Here is a 26515-nt window from a genome sequence, read left to right as displayed (position 1 = left end):
CCTCCTTAATTATTACCCTAACCCAAACCCCCACATATATTTGCGGTGAAATTTGTTAAAAGAATGTGTTAAAAATGATTTGACCAAATGTCCTGTGATGTAACCTACGTATACTCAACTAACATCTCACTGCGGGTAATTTTCTAAGTACCATTGGAATATTACCTAAAAATAAAACTCTGTTTTACATTGAGTCATCTGCAATATTATTGCCTCATAGCAATATACTGATCTCCAAACTGCTTTGTATATATCCAGTGTGTAGTAACATTGAATATTAGTATTTGCACAGTGCATGTAGTATTTAGCATTCGTATGTTCACTGCATCCTAAAATTAAATATACTAAGTTAATCAAATGTCTTCTGAGGGGAATATCTCCTGACGTCAAGACATAAAGTGAACAATGCTTACTATGAAAAACATAAAGAGAAACACATGGAAAAGAGACTTCATATGCTTGCCACTGCGTCTCACTTGCATAAAGAGTATATGTCAGTATAGCAACACCACATGATCATTCTTTAGTTAGCATCCCGATGTTTTATTTTTAAAGAAATGTACCTCATGGAAAATGTTCACAGATCAGGAGAAATTGCACTAGAGAGCTTTAATAATCAAGCAAACATTTTGCCGAACAGATTATTGAATGGAGGGTATCCTTATAAACTGATCTGACGATGCACGTTTCACAGACAGATTGCAATCGTTTCCTTAAGTACATTTAAAAGATCAAAATGTTTCAAATTGGTTTGTTTTTATTACAACATGCTGCATTTCAGTAATTCTTCTAGTGGAGTGATCCATACAAATGTGCAGTGATTTTATAGATGGCATCCTACCTAAGCCACTGTTCACATTTAGAGGAACAAAAAAAATAAACGCAGACAGGAATTATTATGGGCATTAAAACGTGATAATAACACTCTTGCATTATTTCTGAGTAGTTTACAAAAACGTCTATATGATTTATTTAACATTAGACACAAGATTTAACAGATGTGAAGTTTTAATGATATTTTTCGTTTCTAAATGTTTGCTACTAACTTGATTCCCCCATTCTTTTGTTAGTCATTCTTTTATATCGAGATTTAAGAAGTGATGATGCAACTTTTTCCATCTCAATGTAAGTGAGATGCTAAGGTTAGCATAGTAATTCTACTAAATTTCATTGAAACTTTGTGAGCGCTGTTCACTTTACATCCTGACATTTACTAAGAACACCAGTAGATATGCCACTGGGAAGATATGTCGTACTTCGCACACTGAATATTAGGACACAGTGAATAAAAGCAGACTTGTTATTACCACACTCTGGACATATTGAAAGTATCTTTCACATCAGTATATCTCTATGAGGCAACTATAAATCATCTTATTTAATGGCAGACAGATGTTTTTCAGGTAATATTTCTTTGGTACCTTTGGAAATTGCACACAGATAAGTGTTAGGTCATTACCTATGTCTCAAATATAAAAATGCTATTGTTTTGTTACCTTCTGGGTACAATCCAACTATTTCAGAAGGCAGAAAGGAAATGAGTATAGCACAACCTAAGGATGGAGGTGGCAGAGGTCACTCTTTCATGGTGAAGCTGGTTCAACTAGTAATGTCACCCTCTCTTTACAGATTTGAAACATGAATCATCCTAAACACATAATTGTAATTGATGGGTTGGATAAAGTGTTTGCTAAATATTAATGCAGATGTTTTTCCCCTTTAAAAAAAAGCAAAACAAATAGGCCTTATCTAAGCCGTTACTTTTAAAAGCTGTTGGTGACAATGGGTTAAGATAAAAAAAAGGTAGTGCTGACTGATGGCGAAAGAAGCAGATGTACAAAGATGACTTTACACTGATGAGAGAGACATTTTCAAGGAGGTTACAATTTACAGTAAGGTTTCATCGTTCACACTTTTACACAGTTTTTTTTTTGTTAAATGAAACATATTGTTGGATTTAGTATTGCATATCCAATAGATGAATTGATGGAGTTGAACTCCAAATGTGTAATTATAGGTCTTCTGAATGTTGTATTACGTGTGATTGCTGGAAAAACGTTATCAATATTGTATATTATCAATTGAGGTAGGACTATCTTGCAACTTGATACTAATATATTCCTTATTGAATGTGTATATTATTGAAATCGTTTTGAGTTATCCCATGAAGACAAATCTTCTGCATATATCATGATTGATTCCTGTGTGTATGATTAATGGAACATCTGCTTTTCCTGGTTGTTTTTCAACAGCACCAACAAAGAACATAATGCATCAATTATCTCAGAAAATTAGAACATCAGAAGAACCAATGCACAAAACTATCACCAAGTCTTCAAACATGACCAAGTTTTCAAAGTCCCATCACAGAAAAACAATATATTCTGGGATAGGATGGTTGGCAATCATCGGGCAGGTCTGTCAGGGAAAGAAGTAAAGTTGCTCTGGAACCATCTTCTTTAAGGCTGGACACTGGAAATAAGTGCAGTCCTCCCTTCTCCACCATGCACCCACGGAATTGCATCCTTCCACTACTGTTGTTGCCACCACTATTCCCCAGAGGTGGCCAGTCCAAACACACTAAATGATGGAAACTCTGGCTTCCACCCTAGCCTTCGAGGTGCCTGTAATGGCAGCTGCACATGTAGGTCAATGGTGGCACCTGCATAGGTATTGCACTCATGAAGGGCCCTAGCTGTGTGCACACAAATTAAACAAATAACAGAACTACCACTTGGAGGCAAACCGACCACATGTTATTTCACAAAATGCTTCAGACAAATAACAGACTTGGATACAGCATAATGGCTTCACTTTCCAAGTAATATTGATCATGTCCCCTGAGCTTCTGCTGATCCACCATTCACTGGCTGACCTGCCAGCTGTTTGAGATCCTCTGGCCAAATGACTAAGGCATCACAGAACCCAACCCGGGACATGCATTCCTCCGATGTGGGCAACCTGAGGGACCAACCAACTATCTAAGCCTGCTTGCTAACTTATGGACAACAGAGGCACCCTTTATCACAGCCTGGGCAGAAAAGTGTAGTTTGTATAGCAAGTGCGCATATGGTTCGTGATCATCAAATCTCCAGATAACATTGTGAAGGACCCCATGAACAGTACCACAGGGAAGGTGGCCTCCTGGCAAGTCACTTTATATGTTCCTTCTGAATTAGTTTAACCAGAGGCGGCTGCTTACATTGGGCGGGCGGCACTAATGCTGCTAATGCGGCTGGCCAGGGCGCATCCCGATTTAGTAAGATTTCGGCAATGTAGAGTGCGTGGAGCAAGTTGCCATCGTGCCCAAAGACGGGAAAACACAAGTGTATTTAACTCCCAGCACTGCATGAATAAATACATTGATCTCCCCATTTGATGTGCACCACATTGTAGAACAACGACAGAGAAGACACCCTCAAAAGTCCAAGCGTAAAATTGCACAACGTTTGTGAATGAGTAAACTTGGATAGTTTATTGATGAATTGCTTGACTGAATTGCTTATTGCAAAGGGGTGGGTTCTCTCTCCTTAATGGTGCCTTCTGACAAAACCATCATAGTGTCCCTGGAAAAACATGCCAGAAGTGCCAACTCATTGAATAGGAATGATTTAATTAGATGCCTTTCACAAAGGGCCATTAAGGCAATTTACCTCCGAATCGTACCTTTGCACTCCCACATGGGCTGCCCCATTCCCAGAAGTGGCCAATCCTGCCACAGGAAATGTTGGGACCCATGGTAAACATCTGCATATGTAGGGTCATTGCTGCACCACCATACTTCTGTGATGCTTTGTGAGTCACAGTATAATGCTTCATGAGGATGTTTCAAGTACATTTGTGTCCAATTGATTTATTTATACTTGGTCATTCCTTTTGTGGATTGTTTTGTATGTAATGTACAGAAATAAATTGTACGTGTACTTTTGCAAAGGAGCTTAAATTGGGCTCAGAGAATGTTTAACCCATGCTAGTAAGAATGTACTATGTTTAATGAAAAATGGATTTTCCATTATAAAACTGACGAAACATATCTTATACAAATCAAACAAGGGCAAAGCAAGAATTGATCACCAGTCTCATTTAAAGATATGAAAAAGGTTTCATTTCAACACTTGAAACATGTGTGTGTGCCATCGGGCATCACATCGTCTTTTTTTTTTCTTTCTTCTCTCGTATCGATATGCAAATGACATGAACATTCCCATAATTTGCAAAGCTGCTCTCTTCTGTCCATACATTCTTGGTGTGCATGTATTAATAACTAATGTGTTAGAAACCTGAAAGTTAGAACATCTCGTGTCACAACATTAGAATTGATTTCATTGAAATATATATGTGCATGTCAGACATTATGCAAATGTGCTATTGTATTTAATAGAGCATGGCCAGAGTTACAGAGATTTCGACACAGAATTATGCATGTATGCACTGAAAGACACGGAATGGGCATGATATGCATCACACATAGTGTTTGCTGCTTTCTTATAACAAGATCATACATTGAAATACAGGACAGATCTGCCACACTTCAACAACAAATAAGTTCTGTTTTTGGAATGTAAACCCCATCTGTTATCTAATGTGAATCTTGAACAATTATGAGTATAATACTTTGCCAGTGATCTTAGCTCTTTCATTTATGGATTTCATACACGGCTGCATTTACTTATACATTTAAAGTTAGTGTTTTGTGACAAGTAACGATTTCTCAAGGATTTCTGTTTGCAGTGTTTGCTTTTCATGAATAAAGTTATTTGTCAGGTTGAAAGAGACAATTTGTTCCAGTGTGTTCCTTGCGACATAAACACAGAATCATAAATTGCGGATTATGGATCAGGTTTAATGTTTCTAATTCACTGCATCATAGAGGACTTCCTGTCATGAAATAACATCTGTTGTTGAGCAGAGTAAAGTGCAGTAGCGTTTCCTGTGTGGAACCCTAAAATCATGCTTTGGATGAAGTTTGGTAGATAGGCCTGGGGTGACCGAGGGTACAGAAAAAGGATTTGATTATAGAAACAGCTTAATCCTGCCAAATAGGCAATGGTTGGGTCACTGCTTTAGACAACCGGCTCTATGTTATGGTATGTGACAGGGGGCCATGCACTAATCTGCCTCAACAACAGAGTTGGCACTCATAAAACTGGCGCCTCCTTTTGAGGGTGATCCATGGGAGTATCACAGTTTCTTCTTGCATGGGTGAGAAGGCAACAAAAACCCTCCGGTGTAGTTTACCTTGTACAACTCCCTCAAAGGGTTTGATATGATACTTACAATGTGCCAAAGTGTTTGATATGATATTTACAATGTGCCAATGCACAAGGGTTTCTAGGTGCCACAAGACAAGGGAGAGTAGATAGAGGGTAGACAAGACAAATTATCCTACTAGTGACATTGGGATTGTCCAAGTGCAGGGGGAGGAAAGAGAGGGAAGTGCAGGACAAGGTAACGGGAGAGTGCAATTAGGGCAGCGTTGTGCTGAGTAAGTGAAGCGCTGCTCTGGATAAATCCAAGGGGGCATCGTGCTGTAGGGGTGACAGTTACATCCATTAAGTATGCGGGAGGTCAGGAGGTAGTGCAAGGAAGACTGGTCATGGAGGAGCCTGGGCCCATTGAGACTCTGAGGGTACCAAGCAACCAGTCGGTGCCACAGGCAGGTAAGTTAGAAAGGAACCAGAGAGAGAAGGCAGAAGAGAAAAGGAAGGAGAGCCACTTCTGGAACTTTAGGTGGTCCGGCTCAAGTTTGAGAGGGGCAAGGAGGCCATTGCAGAGGCAGGTACCTGCAGAGGAGACAGACCCACCCCCCCACTTTCTGCTTGGAGAATCATCTGACCCTCAGAGAGTTAGAGGCAGTTGAGCGACAGTCTCTAGAAGGAAGGTATTTAGGCAGGGAGAGTTGGATATAGGGAGGTGACCTGTCCCCAGAAAGCCTTGTTGACAATGTAGAGGGTTTCAACCTTGATCCTTCCCATGACTGGGAGCCAGTGGAGATATTTCAGGGCAGGTGAGATGTGGTCCCTGGGCTTGAGGCCAAGGACAAGTCTCACAGTCCTGTTCTGGGTTAGTTGCAGGGGGAGAAGAGTAGAGTTAGGAAGATTGAGAAAGAGGCTGTTTCAGCAGTCCAGCTTGGAGAGAATCAGGGCTCCGGAGACCGTGAGCATCTGGGTGATGAAGAGAAAAGGTTGAATACGCTGAGGAGGTGCAGCTGGAAGTGGGCCTTCTTAGCAAGGTCTGTGATGTGAGGAGAGAAGGAGAGAGTGGAGTTGAAGAGGACACCAATGGTTTTTGACTCACAGGAAGGTGAGGGAAGAGGGCCAGAGTGAGAGAGGGAAAGCAGGAGCAAGGGTTACAATGATAAGGATCTATGTTTTACTGGCATTAAGTCAGATATCATTGGAAGCACACCAATACTGAATCACAGATAGACAATCAGGAATGAGGGAGGAAGGAGAGGAGGCTCAGGGAAGCCTGAAAGAGAACCGAGTGTTATCCGCATAACACTGTAAGGTAGAAGAAAAGGTGGAGATCTGGTGGGCTAAACGGGCCAGATAGACATTGAAGGGCCAGGGTGAGGGGATCGAGCTCTGGGGGACACACACAAGTGGTGAGAGAGGTGGAGGAGAGAAAGGACCCATGTTGGACCTGGGAGGGCCAGTCCAGGAGGAAGGAGGTCAGCAATGCCAGGGCCTCATCCGTGATGCCCAAGTTTTCATGGAGTTGATTGATCAGGGTGGCGTGATTGACTGTATCAAAAGCAAAGGAAAGGTCAAGGAGGTTGAAGACAGAGGGAGTGCAGATCTTCACAGGTGTCCAAGAGAGCAGTTTCTGTGCCTCTGGCTGCTCCGAAGCCTGTCTGATGGTCGTGGAGACTACCAACAGATTCAGTGTGTAGAGTAAGCTGGGAGATGGCCAGAAGGAGTGATAGACATTGGGCAATAGTTTGCCAGACAGGTAGGATTGGCAGATGGCTTTTTAGGAAGGGGTGCACAAGGGAGTGCTTGAGGAGAGAGGGGAAAGATCCAGTGGTGAAAGAATGATTACAGAAATCGGACAAGGCTGGTGGAAGGGTGGAAACAAGCTCCTTAATATTTCTGAAGGAGCAGAGGAGCACCTGTTTTCAGAACACTTTCATAGATCAGACTTGTCTGGAGAAAGGAAGAGGGAGAGGACGGCCAAAGGAGACCTGGGAAAGGTAGAGGGATAGAAAGGATGAGGAACGTGAGGACACAATGTCCTGAGTTTTAGTGGTGAAGTGAGATGCTAAGGCCGTACAGAGGGACTGGGAGGGAACAGGAGAGGTGGGGACTACAGTAGGATTAGCCAGGTCCTTACAGATTTGAAAGATTTCAGCCGTGTTATTAAAGGCTGCAGAGACACAGGCTTGACTATAGACCCTCTTCGTGGATAAAAAATGAGTCTGTATTGCCTTTGGAGCAGGCGGCAGGCCAGTTTATCAGACGATGCGCCTGAAGCCCTCACTTCCTCTCAGCCACCCTGCACTTGCGTTTCAGGGCAGCAAGGTCACAGTGATACCAAAAGTTGCACTTGAAGGTAGGCTTCAGGCCGATTCACATGACAAGGGCAAGGATGTCCAAGGTGTTGGAGATGGAAAGATGAAGGTTAGAGAGGGCTGTGTCAGGGTGTCATTCAGCCGCAGGAATAGTAGGAAGTTGAGGCAAAGGCGGCCATTAGCACTCGCTTCATGGGCAGAAAGACTGAGAAGGAAGGTGGCAGTGCTCGGGAGGGCTTTTCCTGCGCATAAGAAGTTTCAGGCTGGAGGAGAGCAGAAAATGGTCAGTCCGAGAGAGAGGAGTAGTAAGAGGGTGAAAGAGGGGGATGTCAGAGGAGAGGAGAACATCCAAGGTGAGTCTGGCAGAGTGTGTCAGACCAGAGGATAGAATAGAGAGGGAAAGAGAGTTGCAGAGGTAGTGGAAGAGTCCGGAAAGGGATTGGAAGCATCCAGGTGGATGTTGAGGTCTCTGAGGAGGAGAAGGTGGTAGGTAGAGGCAATGAGAGTAGAGGAGAGGTCAGCCCATTCTCAGAGAACAAGGGTGATATGGTAGGTGACCTGTAGATGGTGGCCACAGTTAGCAAGTGGCCATGAGAGATAGAGACCCTGCAGACCAGGCATTCAAAGGAGGAATAGTCCTGCGTAGGAATGATAGAAGTAGGGACCATTTCAGGAAAGATCAGGGCCACTTGACCTCTGGCAGGTTGGTTCTTGGCTCAGTGAAGATCTTGTAGCCCTCAGGGAGGAGCGTGTCAAATCCTGCAACAGAAGTGGCCATGAACCAAGTCTTGGTGAGTGCGAGGATATCCAGGGCAAGGTCTTTGAGGTGGTGGCAGATGTCAAAAGAGTGTTTGACAGCAGTGTGGGAGTTGAGAGTAGCGGTGTGGAGCAGGTTTCCACTTCTGAAAGACTTCTGGGGTGGGGTCCATGAGTGCAGCACACCCACCTTAAGTGGCAGAGGGCCCCAATAGTGGGCAGAGGCAGTAGATGAAGGTGGCATGGGGGCCATTGATGGGCTTTCCAGATTGGAGGCAGAGGGGGAGGATGGAGGTGGTGGTGGAGACAGAGAGGTGGTAGGGGGAGTAGCAGGAGAAGGGAGAAAGTTGATAAGATGTGGGAGATACCCATCAAAAGGGGGGGGGGTTGGGCTGAGGGCCCGGAACCTTGACAGTACCATTTTACGGTATGTTGGTCTTGTTTACGTTGAATAATGAGAAAACCCCAGAGACTGATGCAAATAAAGGACTCCTTATTGTGAGTCCTCCCACAGAAGGTTAGTCCATTTCATATTCAAAGTGGTGCTCCTTCTGCTATAGTAGCGTGGTATAGTATAGCTATAGTAGTGCTATAGTAGTGCTATGGTAGCTATAGTAGTGCTCACAGCTGGGAAAATATCTTCCTAATTTGTAAGAAAGGGACTGATTTAGTGAATTTGCTTGGGTGGTGCATATGTGTATCTCGAAGACTATGTGCGTTTTCACTGCATGTTGAAAAATATTATGAACTTATTGCTGGGTCATCTTCTAGGATTTCAACTATGCTGAGAAGGAGATGGGTACACCCCTTCCATCCCAAGCATCACCCTTCCATCCCAAGCAGTTTTAAAGTGAACTGCAATGCATTTTCTATATGTAATTATGAATGTAGTCATTGTAGTCATTGTTTGTGTAGCTTGCCCCGGCCATCTAATGATTCTTTCAGACGTTGACAGGCAAGTAAAGGAAGTCAGGGTGAAGGAAGGTGGATGTTATATTGCCCGCAACATAGGATAGTCAGAAGAGATTGTAGGAAGCAATCATAATTGTCTTTTCAACAAGGATAGGAGGGTAATGAATTCCAGAGGGTGGGAGCTTGAAACACAAAACAGCACCCTCCCAGATGTAATTATGAGGATCACAGTACATTTAGCAGGTAATAATCTGAAATCCGAGGGATACTGCTGGCTCATAGGATTTACAATACTTTACCTGTAGGAACTCCCTGCACAAAGCTATACATGTTAAACTCAATTAGCGTGTTACTTTTGATCAATCTTTCCTGTACACGAGAAAGGCAATATGTTACGAGAATGCGTGGTTTGACCCTGGTCATGAATAGCTCTGGGAGTCAGGCAGATACGCTTGAATTTTATTTCGGAGGTAGAACAAAGCCAATAAAGTTGGCAAGTTAAGCTGATCATGCAGTTTGAGACTGAAAATCAGTCTTGTGACGTTGTGCTGTATAGTTGGAGGTTTTGCCAACATTTGTCGAGTCCATAGTAGATGGTGATGGCACACTCAATCTTGGCTGCGATAATGGTGATGGCAAGCAAACCTCTGTGAGTGGAGAATATGCAAGTTAAAAAGTGGTGTCCAGCTTAAATTGGAGCTTGCAGAATTTGAATATTTGGGATTTCTGGCAGCACACAATCAGTGTGTCATCAAAGTGAGATGTCCAGGCAAGCAAATCAGATGAGAATTTGTGAGGGGAGGAGGATTAGGATATCTACTGTTTCTCCATTTTGGTTACGTGTGTTAACTATTCACATATCACTTTGTTGTAGTTATGAAAGGATTCTTAAGGTGATAAGTGGGGACTTGATAAGACAGACATCTATCTATCACCACTAGCTGGGTGTCATGGATTTGCATTTGAGAGTCTAGGTTGAAAGATATGATAATATCTACCAATTGCTTCTTGTAGGCTTTGACAGGGAGGGGTTGAGTGATGAGCCTTGCAGAACTCTGCAGTCTAGCTTGCTGTGCTGCAATAGAGAAGGTCCAAATGTAACTTGTCTGTATCTGCCAGGGAGGTTGAATTGTACGTATGTGATTGAAATGTCAGTGATCTTGAACCATTCATGAAAGAGCATGAGAATGATATAGTTATTGGCAGTGTCGAAGGCTAGGTGGAATGTAGAGTTAAATCATATTGGTAATGCCACATAGAAAAGCAAAATATTGACAATACAGCAGAGTATTTCAGGGGTAATCATGTCCCTTGATTGTTGCAATCCTACAATTACACACTGAGTCAAATGATTGTTATCAATTCTGTACGTATCACTTCAGCTTTTTAAACATAATATTGGGAAAGCATTTGCTAAACATGGATAAGCAAGAGTACATGTTTTTATCACACATACATAATGATTATAGCCTGTAAAACAAAGCTGCTATTGAAAGTTAAATATTTCTAAACCTTGTCGTACGTTTTATAAATAGTTGCAGTTCATTTAAAATATTGGTAGTACTGTATCTTGGTGTGCAGTTTATACAATTATTATAATAATTAGCCTAAACATGCTTTAGGTGTTTGAACAAGGTTTTATTTTTGATGTATCAATCAGTTAAGCATATTTGTTAGGCCTTTTTTGTAGTTTCAGCTGTTGGTAAAATATAGCTTTTTAAAAAGCTTTTGTTGTTTGTTACAAATTGCTACATCTCTTGTTCAAATTTACAAATCGAGAGTTTTCTTATTTTACATTTGTGTTTCCCAATTTAGAAACGTTTAATCACATTATTTACCATGGTAAAACATGTACACCGATAGGTAAATAGAGGGATTTGTTTTATAATTAATTTTCAGAGCTTTTTAAATATCTGGATTAAGGAAATACATGGTTGGATCGCAAGAAAGGGGGTTAGGAAAGTGAATCAATTTGTAATTATTATTAGAATAAACAATTGTAGAATAGTCTAACATTTTGAAATGTGACCAAATACTGAAATCGTTAGGACTTTTTTTTTACAAAGTAAATATACTTTTATAAAACTGCAAATACATTTGTTTTTATCTAATATGTTCATCTATTTTAATTATTGTTGGATCATTGCATATTCATTAAATAAAACAAAATGGCATCTGGGCCAAAATACCGGTGTTTTTTGTTCCCTATATGCATTCATGTTGGGCTATAATGATGGTCAATGAGTGTATAAGTGAGTGAATTGTGCTTCTGTTATATAAAAGTTAATGGTGAGAATGTTTTTAGTAACAGACAAGAACAACACATATACATGCATTTTAGCGAGGTTTTGGACCACTAAAATAAATAAGAACAATTCCTCTCTTTTTTCAATTTCTGACGAAATATATACTCCCATTTTGCAAGTTTCATACCCAAATGTTGCACATTCTTTGTATCTTACCTTCGTACAGCCAGTCTGCAATCCCATTAAAAATGATTCCTTCTTTTCCTGAAGATGTTAGACGCAGTGAGCTGCTCTTTACATCAGGCTGATAATAAATGTTGTTTTCAAAGATGTATATCTGCATAGAATGAAATAGAAAATGAATACATTTGTGCTTCGATGTGAGTTCCCAAAATGGTTATGATTAATAATAGTAAGCAGTTCATGCAAAAGTACCTCTATATGGATTTCTGTTGCCTTACAAAATATAGAGCACCAGGTTTTATGACTTTGTGATTGTTTCATAATAATGCTGACAAAAAATGACGGTATGGTTTTCAAAAACCAGGTTTAATGGATTGCTCTTATCACTATTTACTTGTCACATTATTCTGCTGGTGTCTGTATATTCCTAAGTGGAAACTGTTTCCTTCTTTTCTCGCTTTCTAGGTCCAGAAGTAAAGACTTTGACAGATTTTTAAGTTACAGAAAGTAGAAAGGTCACCATGTTATTAAACATTTAAATAATAAATAAAAAAGATTCAATTCCATTATTTTCCCTTTCTTTGTGTTCTTCTGTCTGCAATTTCCCACTAAGAGAATCCCTATTTTAAGACCCTACTGTCACGCGCCTGCCATCCCGGCGCCTGTGGCATGCCTGGCTTTTACACCGCCATTGAAATGTCCTTCACGTTGTTTGCATTCTTCTCTTTTATGGTCTAGTCTTTCTGACCATGTCTTTCTGTTTCCTACTTTAGCCCCGCCCCCTGTTTCCGCTTTGCGTTGCAACCCCTTTGGAGTTTCCTTTCGCTTTGGGTTATACACTCCCTTGTGATTTCCCCTTGCAGCCGCTGCTGCCTTCTGCCTTTATTTTCTCCTGCCCCTGTTCGCCTTTGCTTTCTCTGTGCCTCCTCTGCTGCCGTTTTTTCCACAGCTCGCCTCCTTGCTCCTCTCTCCGTTGCCTTACCTCTCCGCCTTCTTCTGTGGCTCTTTTCGGCTCCCTTTGTTTATCTTCTCTGTCTCTTGTTTCCTACCATCTGCTGGCGGCCCATTCCTTCCTCTCTTGTTCAGGCAAAGTTGTCCAGCCTCTCTCTCCCGCTTTGTCCTAGTGTCTTACCTGCTTTTCTCTTGTGTGTATTGTAGACTTCCAGTTTACTCTGTTCCGGACACCTTGCTTCCGGTCTTGCCTAGCCTTGATTCCTGCTGGCCTTTTTTCCACATTTCATCAGGAGGTCTGGAAGAGCACACCAACGCCTTCTGCTACACAAACTGATCCTATCAAGAGGTTTTTTTTAGCCACTGGCTTTTTTCCCCTTGTTCAGGCGCTCTCGGGAAGAGGTCCTGGCTTCATCATTTTATATACGGCGACAAAGTGGCTTCCATCCGAGAGAGGCCATATCTCTATAAAAAGACGAAGACCTTCAGACAGAAGAAAGACAAGAGGTGTGAGTTGTCTACCGAGGACTCAGGTGAGGAGAAGGAGGAGGGAGATTCTTCGGACTTGGAGGATCCCATTGATGTGAAACCTAGCATTCAGGATGCCCACCTTCCTTGTAAGGAATCTCACAAAACTCTGGTGTGCCAAAGGTTATTAAGAATAAACAAATAGATGAGTAACATAGCCAATGATATGTACAGGGCTTATCTTTGGTTAAATGCTTGTGATTTCTGTAAAGAACCATCTGAGCCTTCAAGACATTGCCAACCATATCAAATACCATTCATGCAACTGCACGTGAGCACCATAGCTGAGGGTTTGCTCATTTTTCCTGTATATAATTGTGTGAGTTCCTTCAGTATTAAATAGAACATGTGTCCTAGAGTAGTATAATCATGGCCGTTCGTGTGTGTCAGGGAAGATGAATCTCAACACCACCACACTCAATTATACATGTGGTCAATTTACAGCAATTACTTGCATAGAAAGATCTGGTTTAATAGAGCTGTTGATGCATTTGACAGTTAAGTTGTATTGCCTGTTTTAAGATATGTTACCAGCTATAAAAAAGGTTTATGTAGCATGGGTGTATTCATGAGCAAAATTATCAAGTTTTTATTTATATCGCTTTAGCATTGCTACAGGAAAGACTTTGATGAAATTATATGTGGGTGTAAAATTAATTTCTTCTTGAGAAATATTGAAGCCTTTTCTTAGGAGATCCCAGACACATTATTCCATTTCTTGAAAAAAACTACAGTTGCTGCTTAAGAAGTCCAAACACCAAGCAGAATTATCTGTTCATCCATCATTTTTCTGAATCTGGTCGATGTAAGATTGATTACTGCAGAACATATAAGTTTGAGATAAAGTTTTGATTTCACCATCAAGAATCTTATGATCTTTCTCCTCCATATCATTATCTGGGGCCGGGGCCTGGGAAATCTGTGCACAGACATATATACAATGGATATCTCCTCTCCAGTGCATTGCAATGGTCTCCTATGTACTGAATTGTATGTTCAGCATTGTTTGTCGCAACAATGCAAATTATATGAGCTGACTCAACATGTAGCTTCATTTCAAGTGGCTTGAGTTTTGTAAGATGTCTCATGTTAGATCCCTAACATGTAGAGGAAGACCCCACCCCATCAGTACGATTTTTAGCAGTACCTTATGCATCTTTGTCTATTATTTACTTAATTTAGCAACGGAGCTATGCAACCTCCCTGTACATTACAGCCAACGTGTTTGGGTATGTATCCAAAAAAGGGGCTAAATCAGCCTTTTCACTCAAAATTCATAATTTTCATTATCAATAAGTCATACGACAGGTGCCGATTCATTAATTCCCCCCTCGAATGCTTGAAATACCTGAAGCATGTGCGACAACTGTGATTTATGATTACATGCAATTCAAATATAGTCTATGGGCTGCACCAAATGAGTGGTTGAGAAATCCTCATTTGTCTCAGGCTGATCCAACAAGGCAAACTTCAATTTTAAATACGGTATACTACAGCCACGACACTGCTACAAATAGCTTGAAGGGCTTTGTAACTGTGCTACAATGGACAGAAGAGCAAGTACATGTCTATGTGAGGTGCTACATATCATGAATGTGGCTTTATCTCCTCCTAAATGACAGTCTTTATATTTCAATTCAGGAAGAGCCTTTCATGGTTTGGAGACCTTACATATTCCCCCAGCATCCCATTTTGTATGCATGAGGCCTGTCTTTAAAAAACACTCATGCAATCTGATCTATTTCCCTCCTGCAAAATATGAACCGACTGTAAAGAGAAAGGCTTCACCTAAAAAAAAAATAGAGGTTTCAGGGCAAAGACTTGCCCACAAAGCTGACGGGAGAAAAGTAAGGAGTTCTGCAGATAAGAAAGGATAGACAATAACAAGCAGGCAACAAGGCAGAGAATATAAAGGGGACATTGTACCTTTCTGAGCTGGCTGCTATTACTGGGCGTCACTCGGAACACTCATGCATGAAAAGGAGCAACATGAGTGTGTGCCTGCGTCCGGATCCAAAGGCATACCCAAGAAAACAATACTCAACATACTAAAACCTGTGTGGGTTCATTAGGAACTGAACAGTGATTACCTCCTGAAACAGGAACCAGCACACTGTTAACAATATGGCACAAGGAAGCAGATTGGAACAAGTGCCTCCAAAGTGGTGGAGTGGAAAGTATTGTGCCATCTTGTCCAGTGTGACTCCCAGTGGTGGCTGCCACTGCTGTCCCTGCAGTCTCCCACGGTCACCCGGGGGTGCGAGACAAAGTCTCAAGTAGGCTGCTGTAATCGAGTGGCTGTAAGGTGCTATGGTAGTGGTTGTAAATGTGTTAGTAAAACAGTGCACATCACATCACGACACAAACATTACACCCAGCCTTGATCCCTAGTATAAATCACAGATTGCTTGTTTGTCCATCGAAGGAGATAGCGAGCAGTCACTGCAGGGACATTCTTTGTGGGGAACCTTTGAGTTGTATGTGATTTATGAAGGGATTTATGGTATTACCCAAATTGTTCGAACACAATTGTTCGAATGACCCAATTGATCTAAAGTCAAGGGTCCAAATTGACCTGCACAATTGACCATATATATATATATATATAGATATATATTAATAAAGGGGGGTTGAGGGGGGTTTCCCCCCGCAGATATGTAACAATTGACCTTCACAATTCGGTCAATTGTGCAAAGGTCAATTGTGATTCGAACAATTGTAGTTCGAACAATTCGTATACATCCGGATTTATATGCATATAGTGAACAAAAGTGCAGTTGTGGAAGTGTGCTGGTTGCTGATTTTGGACTGAAAGAGGACAGACTTTGTGTGTGGGTATGAGTGGCACTCTGGTGCATTTTATTCTCACTATTCAGCTTTTTGTGCTCTTCCCCTGTATGATACTCCTGTGTATTTACACAATCCAAATATGTAGGCTTTAAGAAGCAAAGAAAACCCTGTGGTGAACCATCTGTGAGCAATGGCTCTAATTCTGTATTGTCCTCGTCTATGCCTTTGATTGCTCAATAAATTAAGCCTCATAGTGTGAGTGAAACGCCAAATTGTCTAACGGTAACATCTTACCTATGGAGGAGAAGAGAAGGACCTGCCCATTTTACCAGCCGAAAGGTCTGTTTTAAGGAAAAGGGTAGTGAATTTGAGGGAAGTCATGAATACTCATATGGAAGCACAGAGGCGGGCTAAACCGGCTGATTTCATGACTGAATTTCCACACCAGTTGATTGCAATCTTTCCGCTGATCCACTTAACCCTTCACTCCCACAAGCTCAATTCACCCCCAACCTCTGCTCATTCAGATTTTAAAAAATCTCTGATTGTTCAACCTTCTGCTCTATTTTATAATCCAACACTGTTGCCAGTGCACTTATTTCTTTATCTGGGTAATGGCTCAACAGTTAATGTTCCATCTCTCAGGAACTGGGCCCACTCTCTCTATTTGCTTTGAACCTGGTTCTGAATTCCTTGGTGAAATTGTACAAGAACATAAACATTGAACTCAAAGACAATTCCAAGGCTCTGTTTGCATTAAATTCTAAGGTAACTTTTTTTGGAAGGCTATATATGTGCTTAAAAGCATCTTCCTGTGGCCAGTGATTCACCTGCTATAGTGCAACAACCTGCATTAATACCCGCCGGGGAAAAAATCCCTCCATCGTCAATGGTTAATGTTGAATCATCTGGGCAGACTCCCAATGTCAATGCATCGTTTATCATCAAGAGTCAACATCAAACATCTTTGTAATAATGGTGGCTCCAGAAGGTGTTTACTAACATTTCGTGCTAATCTACTATATCAGGATGACGAGGATCTTCAGTCGGCAGGTAATGAATCTTCAAATCAGAAGGTATCTTCAAACAGTACAAACATGAAAGGCAAAAAGAAAAAGAAAAACGAAAAGGTAAAGGCTCAGGCAAACCGACAGGTGATTTAACCAGGCCTATGGAGCAGAATGCTATTGGAGATCATAGAGATGCAATTGAGTCTACTTTACTAATGATTAATGTAAGTGATATATCCATGTATTCTGATGAGATAGCTTCCATTATGGAGCCTACACACGTTCCTCCTTCTGTGAAAAGCAATGGCTATAGTACCTGCCTTTGACCCCGGACATTATTAGTTGTGTACGCGAGAAGATTTATGTCCCATTTTTAACCTTAGAAGATAAAAAAGTTGCTGTACTTTCAAAAGCTGATTTACAGGGGAATGGTGGTGGAAGCTTGTGTAACCCAATCCAACTGGCGCAAAGCCAAAGTGCATTTCAGTCGAAGGGCTATTAAAATGAACAGAAATCTTTTGAACTCCCCCCCCCCCCAGCCACGAGTGTCAAGCTAAATTCCTGTCTAACTCTCAGGGTTTGAATTTTGGGTTGTTGGACTTGCAATTAGCCTGTTTTGGGGGAAGGTTTTAGGTATAGAGAGTATTTTCGAAAATGATCACTCTATAAACTTGAAACAACAGGTTTTTTAAGCATTATTTCATGGAATTATGTTTTTAAGAAATATCCCTTCAAACGATATTGATTCCATATATTTTATTGATAAAACGGATACAGATTTTGAGTAAGTCTATCTATGTTAAATGTTTTATGGCTGAAGTGGATTCTTTTATTTCATTGGGTTATGATGTTTTGGCAGTGCCTGCTAATTGGAAAGACAGGTAATCAAACCGTAGTGTAAATGAGGAGACGGAAAGACCTCTCGACCAAAGATCTTTAGCTCCAATTACAACTCAGTTATTTTTAGACAAAAGAGTCATTATTATTGGAAAAAACGTAGAAAAAGAAATTTGGAAAAGAAATATTGGTCCTACTTTTGTTGTGCCTTTGTTAATACAAGTTGCAGGGGAGTGCAGTCCGGATGATCTCAGGAGACTGCCTTCACAGTTACTTTCATGAAATACACAATGTGCTTATCATTTGCTATCCAGTCTAAAAATGAATTTTGCAATAAAGTAATTTGATATTTTATTATTGCAAGAGGTTTGGTTGCAGGAGTTACCGCATTTGGACAGTTATATGGTTAATTTAAACACAGTTCACAAAAGGCCTATGGACCATCCTTCTGGTGGAATATTGGTTCTTATAAGGAACAACTGTGTGTATGAATCCGTCTTGTGGTCTAAAGAATTCCCTCATTTTGTGGCACTTAAGCTACAGGCTCTAATACCCTGCCAAAGGCTCTTGTTGGTGATCTCTTACTGGAATCCCATACAGGTTTCTCAATATAGATATTTGGATTCATTGGCTGTTATCTTAGATGGGTAGCTGGAACAGCATGATATGGAGAACATAATTTTAGGGGGGACTTTAGGTGTTTATGTCTAGATGTAGAAAGCTCGTACAGCTTTCAAGAGAACAAAATCAATGGTTGTCTTCAAAGGGTCAAGGCCTTAATGCAAGTTAATGCAAGTGATACTACTGTGAGGCCTAGTTAAGTTAAATGGTTATATCAAAGGTGATTCTGAAAACAAACCTACTTGGAAAAGAGGAGATTCATATACTAAATTGAATTACATATTTACCTCGAAAGAAAGCTTGCAGTTGGTAATTGCAGCTAGAATCTTTAGTGATCATAATACTCTCCAATTAACCATTGTCTTAAAATACCAGTTGCGATCTCAGGCCATCTGTGCAGACTCCTTAGTAACTAATACATACAGAAATTGCACTGAATGGAATGTAAAAAATATACAGATTGTGGGCCTCATTATGAGTCTGGCGGCAACTAGCCGTTTTTTTTCCGGCTCAAACCGCCGGACTCGTATTACCATTCCGCCTCCGTGACTCCTGGAATTACCAGGGCATTACAACCCTGGTGTCCCGGGAATTCCAGAGGCGAAATTCGGTAAATCCCCATTCCCATTCAGTGCCATAGGACACAATGGGAATGGGGAAGTGGAAACACCGGACCCAATTTTGTGATGGTGCCGGTGTTTCCTTGTCCGCCTGCAGACGTTAAACCTGCCAGGTCAGACCTGCGGGAACGCCACCTCCCACCGGCAGGACTTGAGATCTGGTGGTCCGGAAATAACAGTGGCGGTGGGTTTACCGTCACTGTTATTTCCGGACCATCCGACCCGTAAAGAGGCCCTGTGAATCATCATGTAAGCTCAGGAGGGTACCTGATTTTATCCTGCTTTCTTCTGTAGATCAGATTGCATTAATACATTAATCCTGGACTATCCCCTTAAATAAAGTCCTTGGTGTAGTGTGGTACCACCCTTAAAATACAATGGGCCTCATTAGGACCCAGGCGGTAACGGGTTTACGCCGGCGTAAACCATGGCGCCCCTTACCGCCTGAGTACGAGTTCCCTTAGCGCCATGGTGATTTTAACGCCTGCTTTTAGCAGGCGTTAAAATCCATGGCGCTAAGGGACCTTGTTGTTAATTACGCCACCGTAATTTACGGTGGCGTAATTAACGGCTTCCCCACTCCCATTATGCCCTATGGGGCCAGAAATGGGAATGGGGAAGGGTAAATGGGGATTGGGGACTTAGCGCCCCGCCAACCTCGGAATGGGGCGGTAAGTCCGCCAACCCCCATGGCGGAGTTGGCAGCTTAGCGCCATGGACCATGGTGCTAATAGCGCCATGGTCCTCCGCCAAGGTCCTAATGAGGGCCAATGTCATGATGTTGAAGTGCATGCAAGAAAGGTGGAAATGCGCAGACAACACAGGCATGCCAGGAAACACATGGAGTTAAAGGCAGTATTCGTATGCATATCTATTCAACAGCACTACTAGAACATCTTTTATTACAAAGAGACGCTTAAAAAATGTGGGGTCCTTGGAACTTGAAGTGAATTGTTCTGATTCCCTCCAAGTAGATGTTCAGGTACATCCTATCCAAGAAACATCATGGTCTCAATAATGCTCTAACTTGTATGCTCAGTGACATTTTTTGGAGATATGTTGTGGGACAAATTTAGTAGTTATAACAGCCTTAAATATTCTGTTGAAGATATTGTATTCATAATTAAGAGCTCTAAGTCATCAATAGCTCTGAGACTAGACAGCATTCCAAATATTGTTTTGAAAAGGCACCCAGAGGTCTGAGCGTGATTTAAAGTTTATATGATCAAATCATTTCCAGTGGCATGTTGCCTTGCTCCTGAAAGTTCTCCTATCTTATTCCCCTATTTAAGGGGGATCAATTATAACCTGAAAATTATCAGTCATCCTGTAAAAGAAAATCTACTATTTTAGAGGAATGAAATCATTGGATGAGTGCAATGAAAATGATACATAAGGCATGGGCAGGCTTTAGAAAAAGGCTGAGTACTTCCATTTACGGTCTAATTCTCACTATAATTCAAAATAAAGTCTACCGGTCTGGTCACCTGATTTATTTGGCATTCACAGAACTCACGTGGGCCTTTGATCAGGTTAGTAGGGAGCTTCGATGAAGTAAGTGAACAAATTATCAATGCCCCGCCCATTTAATTGTGCTCCTGAGAGATTTACATTTGGATACCCATGTACAAGTGTGTTTGAACTCTAAGGGAGAGCTCTCTAATCTGATTTCTACTTTTAGAGCCTTGTGCCAGGGCTGTGTCCTGGGACCGGCTCTTTTTCATATCTATACTGATGATCATGCCTCTGCCTTAGCACAGTCAAATGCTTTCTCTTGCCTGTTTAGCCACATTACATGTACAGTACCAGGCTTATGCTGATGATTTATTAATTATGGACCGGACCACAATAGGCCTTTAATGTTGCCTACATTGTTCGGAAATCGTCATGAAGGAGAATTGCTTAGACATAAATACGGCAAAAAATAAAATGATGATTTCACAAAAGCATAAGAAACGCAATTCCATCTAGTGGTTTTAAAATAGTTATGTGGTAACCAGAGTAGCACAATGGCTTGGGGCTCACTATCAAAAGTTACCATAAACCAAAAATATAGTATGAATACAATCTGCCATTCTGCCTCTGCCCGGGCCGCCCAGAGGAAGAAAAATAATAGGGAAATATGGCAGATCCTCTTTGTTACCAACACTTAGATTCTATAATTTGCAAGTCTTACTCAAAATTATTTATGGTGCAGCGGTGTTGCCAATTAAAACTTAAAATAAACTTAAAATAAATTGAATGAGAGTTGAAAAAAAGTCCCAAATCTTCTGAATTCAGTATCAATTGAAATGTTGAGATATTAAGTGGGTCTTCTCTCAATCCAGTGTAGCATTAACTGGAAGAAATTGACACTATATAGAAATGTATTGGATTACTCACCCCATTCGTTATACATGGATCTGTTTAATTTAATTAAATGTGGACTTTCTATTTCTCTGAATGTTTGGATTTAGGACTGGACTATTATTTTAGGTTAATTGAATGTGCCTTCCCAGGAGTCAATCCTTTAGGAGTCAGGAGGAAATTACAGTTGGAAGACTGAGTTCAGACTCACAATCAGGTGGTTACATTTAAGTTATGTGCATAACCGGTAGAAATAGATAACGCTAGTAGGATATTACCTAAATATTTAACTAAATCTCCAAACAGAAAATCAATTATGGCTTTTCTTCATTTAAAATTGAATTCATACCCAAAAAAGAGATTTTGGGTAGCAGGTAGGATGTTCTTCGAAAGGAAAAACTTTGTAGATTTTGCCTGAATGAGATGGAAACTTTAGTTCACCACACACTGCCATGTTGGGCTCCACAGGGCTCATGTCTGTCGCTGACATTATAGAACATCTATACATGCCCTCTTTTCTATCTTTTGGATAGTCTTGGTGTTTGTTTTATGAAATATGATGACAACACTGAGATAATCCTTGAATTCCATGGGTGATTAGGTCTGGGACTCAGAGGCCATCAGATAAATACTTTGATACAATCATGGATGGCCATCCACTCTCTGGCTTTGAATGATAACAAGACAAAACGTATGGCCGTGGGGTCTGGCCCTTGGCTAAAAAAGTTGGAGCCTTGTTATAATCAGCTCACAATTGCTGGCTGTACCATCTCAGTGGCCTCCTCCTTTAAAACTTTAGTAGTGTAATTAGATTCCCAACTACCTATGAAGAAGCACAGCTCATCTGCGTTCATCTTGCATATATGTTATCAAACTACTGAGTCAGATTATTCCTTATCTTTCTGAGAAAGATTCATCCTTTTTGGCTTGGGCCTTAATTCACTACAAACTTGACTCCTGTAATAGTCTGTTGGCAGTCAGTTCACTTGCTAACCTTAAAAAAACCTCAAACCAGTCAGAATGGGGCAATTATGGCTTTTTGGGGACTTGGCAGGAAGGATCATGTCACTGCAGCCAGATTAGCACTTTATTGGTTACCAGTCAAGCAGAGACATGTTCACAACATTCATAAGCTGACCCATAAATGCCAGACTGGTAATTCACCTTGGTATCTCTCTGATGGAAGGTTGCTTCGACTAAGAGTCTGCTAATGATGATAATTAGCTTTGTCATCCTCGTTTCATATTGCAGAAATGTGGGGGCACAAGGTGGGTTCCTTGTGTCTGGAATGGCTTACTGACTACTCTACTGGCCATTTCTTGCCTGAATTCCTTCAAGAGAGCCGTCAAAACAGATCTGTTCAAAATGAAGGATTAAGAGGTTGAGAACAGATTCTGACCATCTCCTTGTTCAATGTTAGTTTGTTATTTATCTGTCTGATCTATTTGCACACTGAGGCCTTTGGGTGTGTGGTGCATTATAAGCATTACAAAATAATAACAATAATAATAATAATAATAGTTATAATTTATTCATTGATTGTTCAGCTCTGAATTCTTAATGTGTTCTGTTTTTTACATTCTTTGCACATAATGAACGTCCTTTCTTTCAGTATGATTGCACGATTAAAATTTTAAATGATAATGACTTTTCTCTGATAATTGCTGTGATCAATTTTATACATAAGGTGCTAGATGTTGATTTTTAATGTTGATGTGGAGTTTCCTTAATTGTCACCATTTCTCTTTTCTCCCCCCTGCCCCCCGTGTTTAGTGTATGTATGTATTTCTATGATGATATCTTCGTATGTGTGAAAGGTTTTATTAAACTAAACACAATTAAAAAATGTAAAAATTGGCACACGGTTCAAAACTGAAACCTGACAAAGGAAAGGGGCAGAGATTGCCTACTCAGTATCCCAGCAGCCAAATTCTGTGCAAAGGAATTATACAATCACAAGTGAGAACCGCAACAGAAATATCCAGGGCAGAACAGGAAGTCAAATTGAACAAGGTTCAAGACAGAGAGTGAAAAGAAAGAGCATAAGCAAGAAGACACGAATATAAGTGCAAGGTTACATGAGACTGGAAATGCAAACTGGAAACTAAAAACCAGAAAAAGGGAACAGTGTACTGAAGACTAGTATAACAAGGACTGAACAGCAGACTGGTAACAAGGAATATAAGGAACTGTAAATGTGGACTGGAACAACAAGGGCAGGACTGCAGCTAACAACGGAACTCAGGACTGACATATATGATAGGTTATTTGCGCTTAATACCCAGAGGTTTCTAAGCACAGACCCGGGGATAGAACCTGTGTGGTTTTGCCTCCAAGGTGAGCACTTTGCCCCTGAGCTATCCTCCCAAGACTAGGGATCTACGAAGCTAAAGCTAGGAAACTCTGACTATGGGCACAAAGCAAGGAACTGCAGGTAGGAGACAAGATAATTGGTGGCAGAGAGAAAGGGGCTGCAGGCAGGGAACCAAGGACTGCAAGCACATGAGAAGGGCTGAAGAGCAGGAAGCACAGGGCTGCATGGCACATGGCAGGGGAATGCAGGCAGAGCAGCAGGGCTGCAGGTCATGGAGCACAGGCACTGGAACAGGAACACGATCTGGAAACAGCAGCAGGGCACAGCAGAAATCCAAGGATCAAATTTGAGGGGCTAGGCACAAACTCAATACTAGAACCCTGTGCTCTTGCAAGCAGCTGCTAATGACCTGCCCTGTGCTGGAGCTGGCTTGTTAGCAGCACCTGGAGCACCATATATATGAAGTAAATCTGCCACCCCATCTCTGGTCCTGGGAAAATGAAAGCAGCACTGAGCTCTAAGGCTTCTGGGGATTGTAGTTCTAAGACTGCTGAATAGGAATAGTCATGTAATGAGAATTCCACAAGTTGCATTATAGGATATGTAGTTTGTGAAACGAAGTAAGGAATTAAAAAGTCTTGCAAATAGAAAATAAAGACACACATATGATTAAGAATTGTGTGGGGTGGATTATGGTGATGATATGATATGATATGGCATTTATAACGCGCCTATACACAAGTGCATCTTGAGTAGCATATAGTCCACAATGGGTACCAATTGGTGTTCCATTTGCAGATTTGGGACGTGCAAGAGCACATGCCCCATCCTATACCAGTATCTATTTAAATGTATCATTCATATTTATCCAGTACGGTCAGATTAATGGAAATTACATATTGGTGGATAGAGAGAATGCCTTAAAGCTTCACATCCTGTGTGGGAGCTAGCCCTGCTGTCATATTTCTATTTGGTTAACATACACCAGTATGCACTCTTCCTCCCTTTGCTCTCTTTTACCAGTCCTCAAGTTCTCGATTCACAACCCCTGATCGTTATGTCCGGCCAGCTTATCAAGTCCAGTTTTCCAATCATAGCATTCTTCAACAATGTTCCTGTCTCCCTCTACTTTAAACCAATTCTGGTTTTCTTATAATGTGTGCCTCCCACGTGTGGTTTTCAGCTAGTCCCCTTGAACAATGCCAATGTATCCACTTGAAACATGCCAGTTAATTTTGGTTGAAGAGATGCCATATAAAAAGAATGATTATTTATAGTAGTGAAGGAAACACACTACCATTTACTCAATGAAGAATTGTCTATAGAACGTTTGCTCTGACTCATTCTCCATCACTTCTTTTTTCACTTTCCTGAACTATCACCTCCAGCTTTACTCTTTAGTAACTGATTTCTTCTCCTCCTCCTGCTATAGTGTTGTTGCTGTATGTATTTTTCTTCTCTACTACTGCAGTTCCTTCTCAGCCTTATTGACCTCAACCCAGCATGCTATCACTGACAGACATTTCCCGCATCAAACATTCCTTTCACACCCCTTTCACATGGCAGCCGTGGGCAGGAGGAGCACCCGGACAAGAGCACAAAGCTCTGGTTAAGCAGGTAACTGTGGAAGGAGGTGGAGGGGTGGGGAAAGGTTAAGTGATGGGATAGAGGGAAGACCACTGGGAGTGATTTACTGTTGCCTCACCACAGTCAAGATGGCACCACCCAGGGAAGGGCCTTGGGTGGCTGGAAGCAGTGGGAGGTACACATTGTGTCCTCAGCAGCTACATTAGCCACCTGATTGGCCGTAGCGCCTTTCCTCAGCTTTCGAATAAGCATTTATTTTGAAGTTGTGATGGGCTGCTAATCGATGGCATGATTTATCTGTAATGGGATAGTGTGCATTCGTGAAAGAATTTCATAGAGCTTCCTGTTTAATTTCATCACTTTTTAATGTGCTGTTTAATAGATTATGTATGTTGTAATATATCTTGGCTGCATTCTACTCTGGTACGCTATCCACACAGATATCTTTATTTTCTGATGATGAATACAAAAGTCTGATATCGTTCTCTGTACTCTGATTTAACGGACAAGTGATATATTCGTTTCGTTGTTTAAATCACTCAAGCTAGAGTGGAAAAAATAGCATCAATAACAAATCTTCTGCTGATAGGCCTGAAAACCTAGTCTTTATGAGTTTATCATTACATACTTTATCAGAGAATACAGTATTTTGCAAACCATGATGATCCTGCCCAATTATCTGTTTTTGCTTTGTGGTCAAACATTAGACACCCAAGCTTTTTCCTATAAAAAGTATTTGGTTTACTTTTAACCATAATAAATATATGTTGCAGCTTACGAGACATTGATTTACTTTTACTATGAAGTACAACACTGTTTATACAGGAACATCACTTGAGAATGTAGCTTTAGCCATGGTTTTTAGACAGCTTGACTGCCACCAACTAAAAGGGTATGTGGCCTTGGCCTGCCCATGGTCCCCATATTGACATTGATTTACAACTAAACTGCAGCAAACCTCCTCAACTGCACTCTACCAGCAGAAAACGGGGGTGGAGCAGCAGGGGGTGTTGTGCACAAGCATGAAGTCGAGGAGTCAAAATAAGAGCAATCCTATCGGGAACCAATGTATCAATACAACATGATATGGTCCAGTAGCACAGTGAGTAGAGCGCTCGCATTGCCATCTGTGTCAAGCCCGCTGAGGCAGGTTCGAATCCCGGGAGGGCCAAACTCAGCCTTCCAAGGTCGATAAATAAACACCAGACAGCATGGGTAATATGCGGTGCTCAGATACCCTTGTGCGATATGAATGCTTAATTATCATTATGATGTGCCCAAACCAGCACTTCCGTGGGAAG

The 26515-nt window shown here is 41.2% G+C and overlaps 1 protein-coding gene across 2 annotated transcripts in view; it reads right to left on the bottom strand.

Annotated features, from left to right (window-relative positions):
• The window catches only part of DPP10 (dipeptidyl peptidase like 10), a 1813461-nt gene that overhangs the window by 458332 nt on the left and 1328614 nt on the right, over window positions 1-26515 (bottom strand). For both annotated transcript variants that reach the window (XM_069616586.1, XM_069616587.1), the window contains exon 8: window positions 11644-11764. In XM_069616586.1, coding sequence (XP_069472687.1) covers window positions 11644-11764 — 121 coding nt within the window. The remainder of the gene's footprint in view (window positions 1-11643; window positions 11765-26515) is intronic.

Source organism: Ambystoma mexicanum, chromosome 9 (assembly GCF_040938575.1).
Source record: "Ambystoma mexicanum isolate Mex_15411 chromosome 9, UKY_AmexF1_1, whole genome shotgun sequence".
NCBI classification, from domain to species: domain Eukaryota; kingdom Metazoa; phylum Chordata; class Amphibia; order Caudata; family Ambystomatidae; genus Ambystoma; species Ambystoma mexicanum.
Note: the sequence above shows the minus strand (reverse complement) of the source record. Positions and strands in the feature narration are given on the sequence as shown.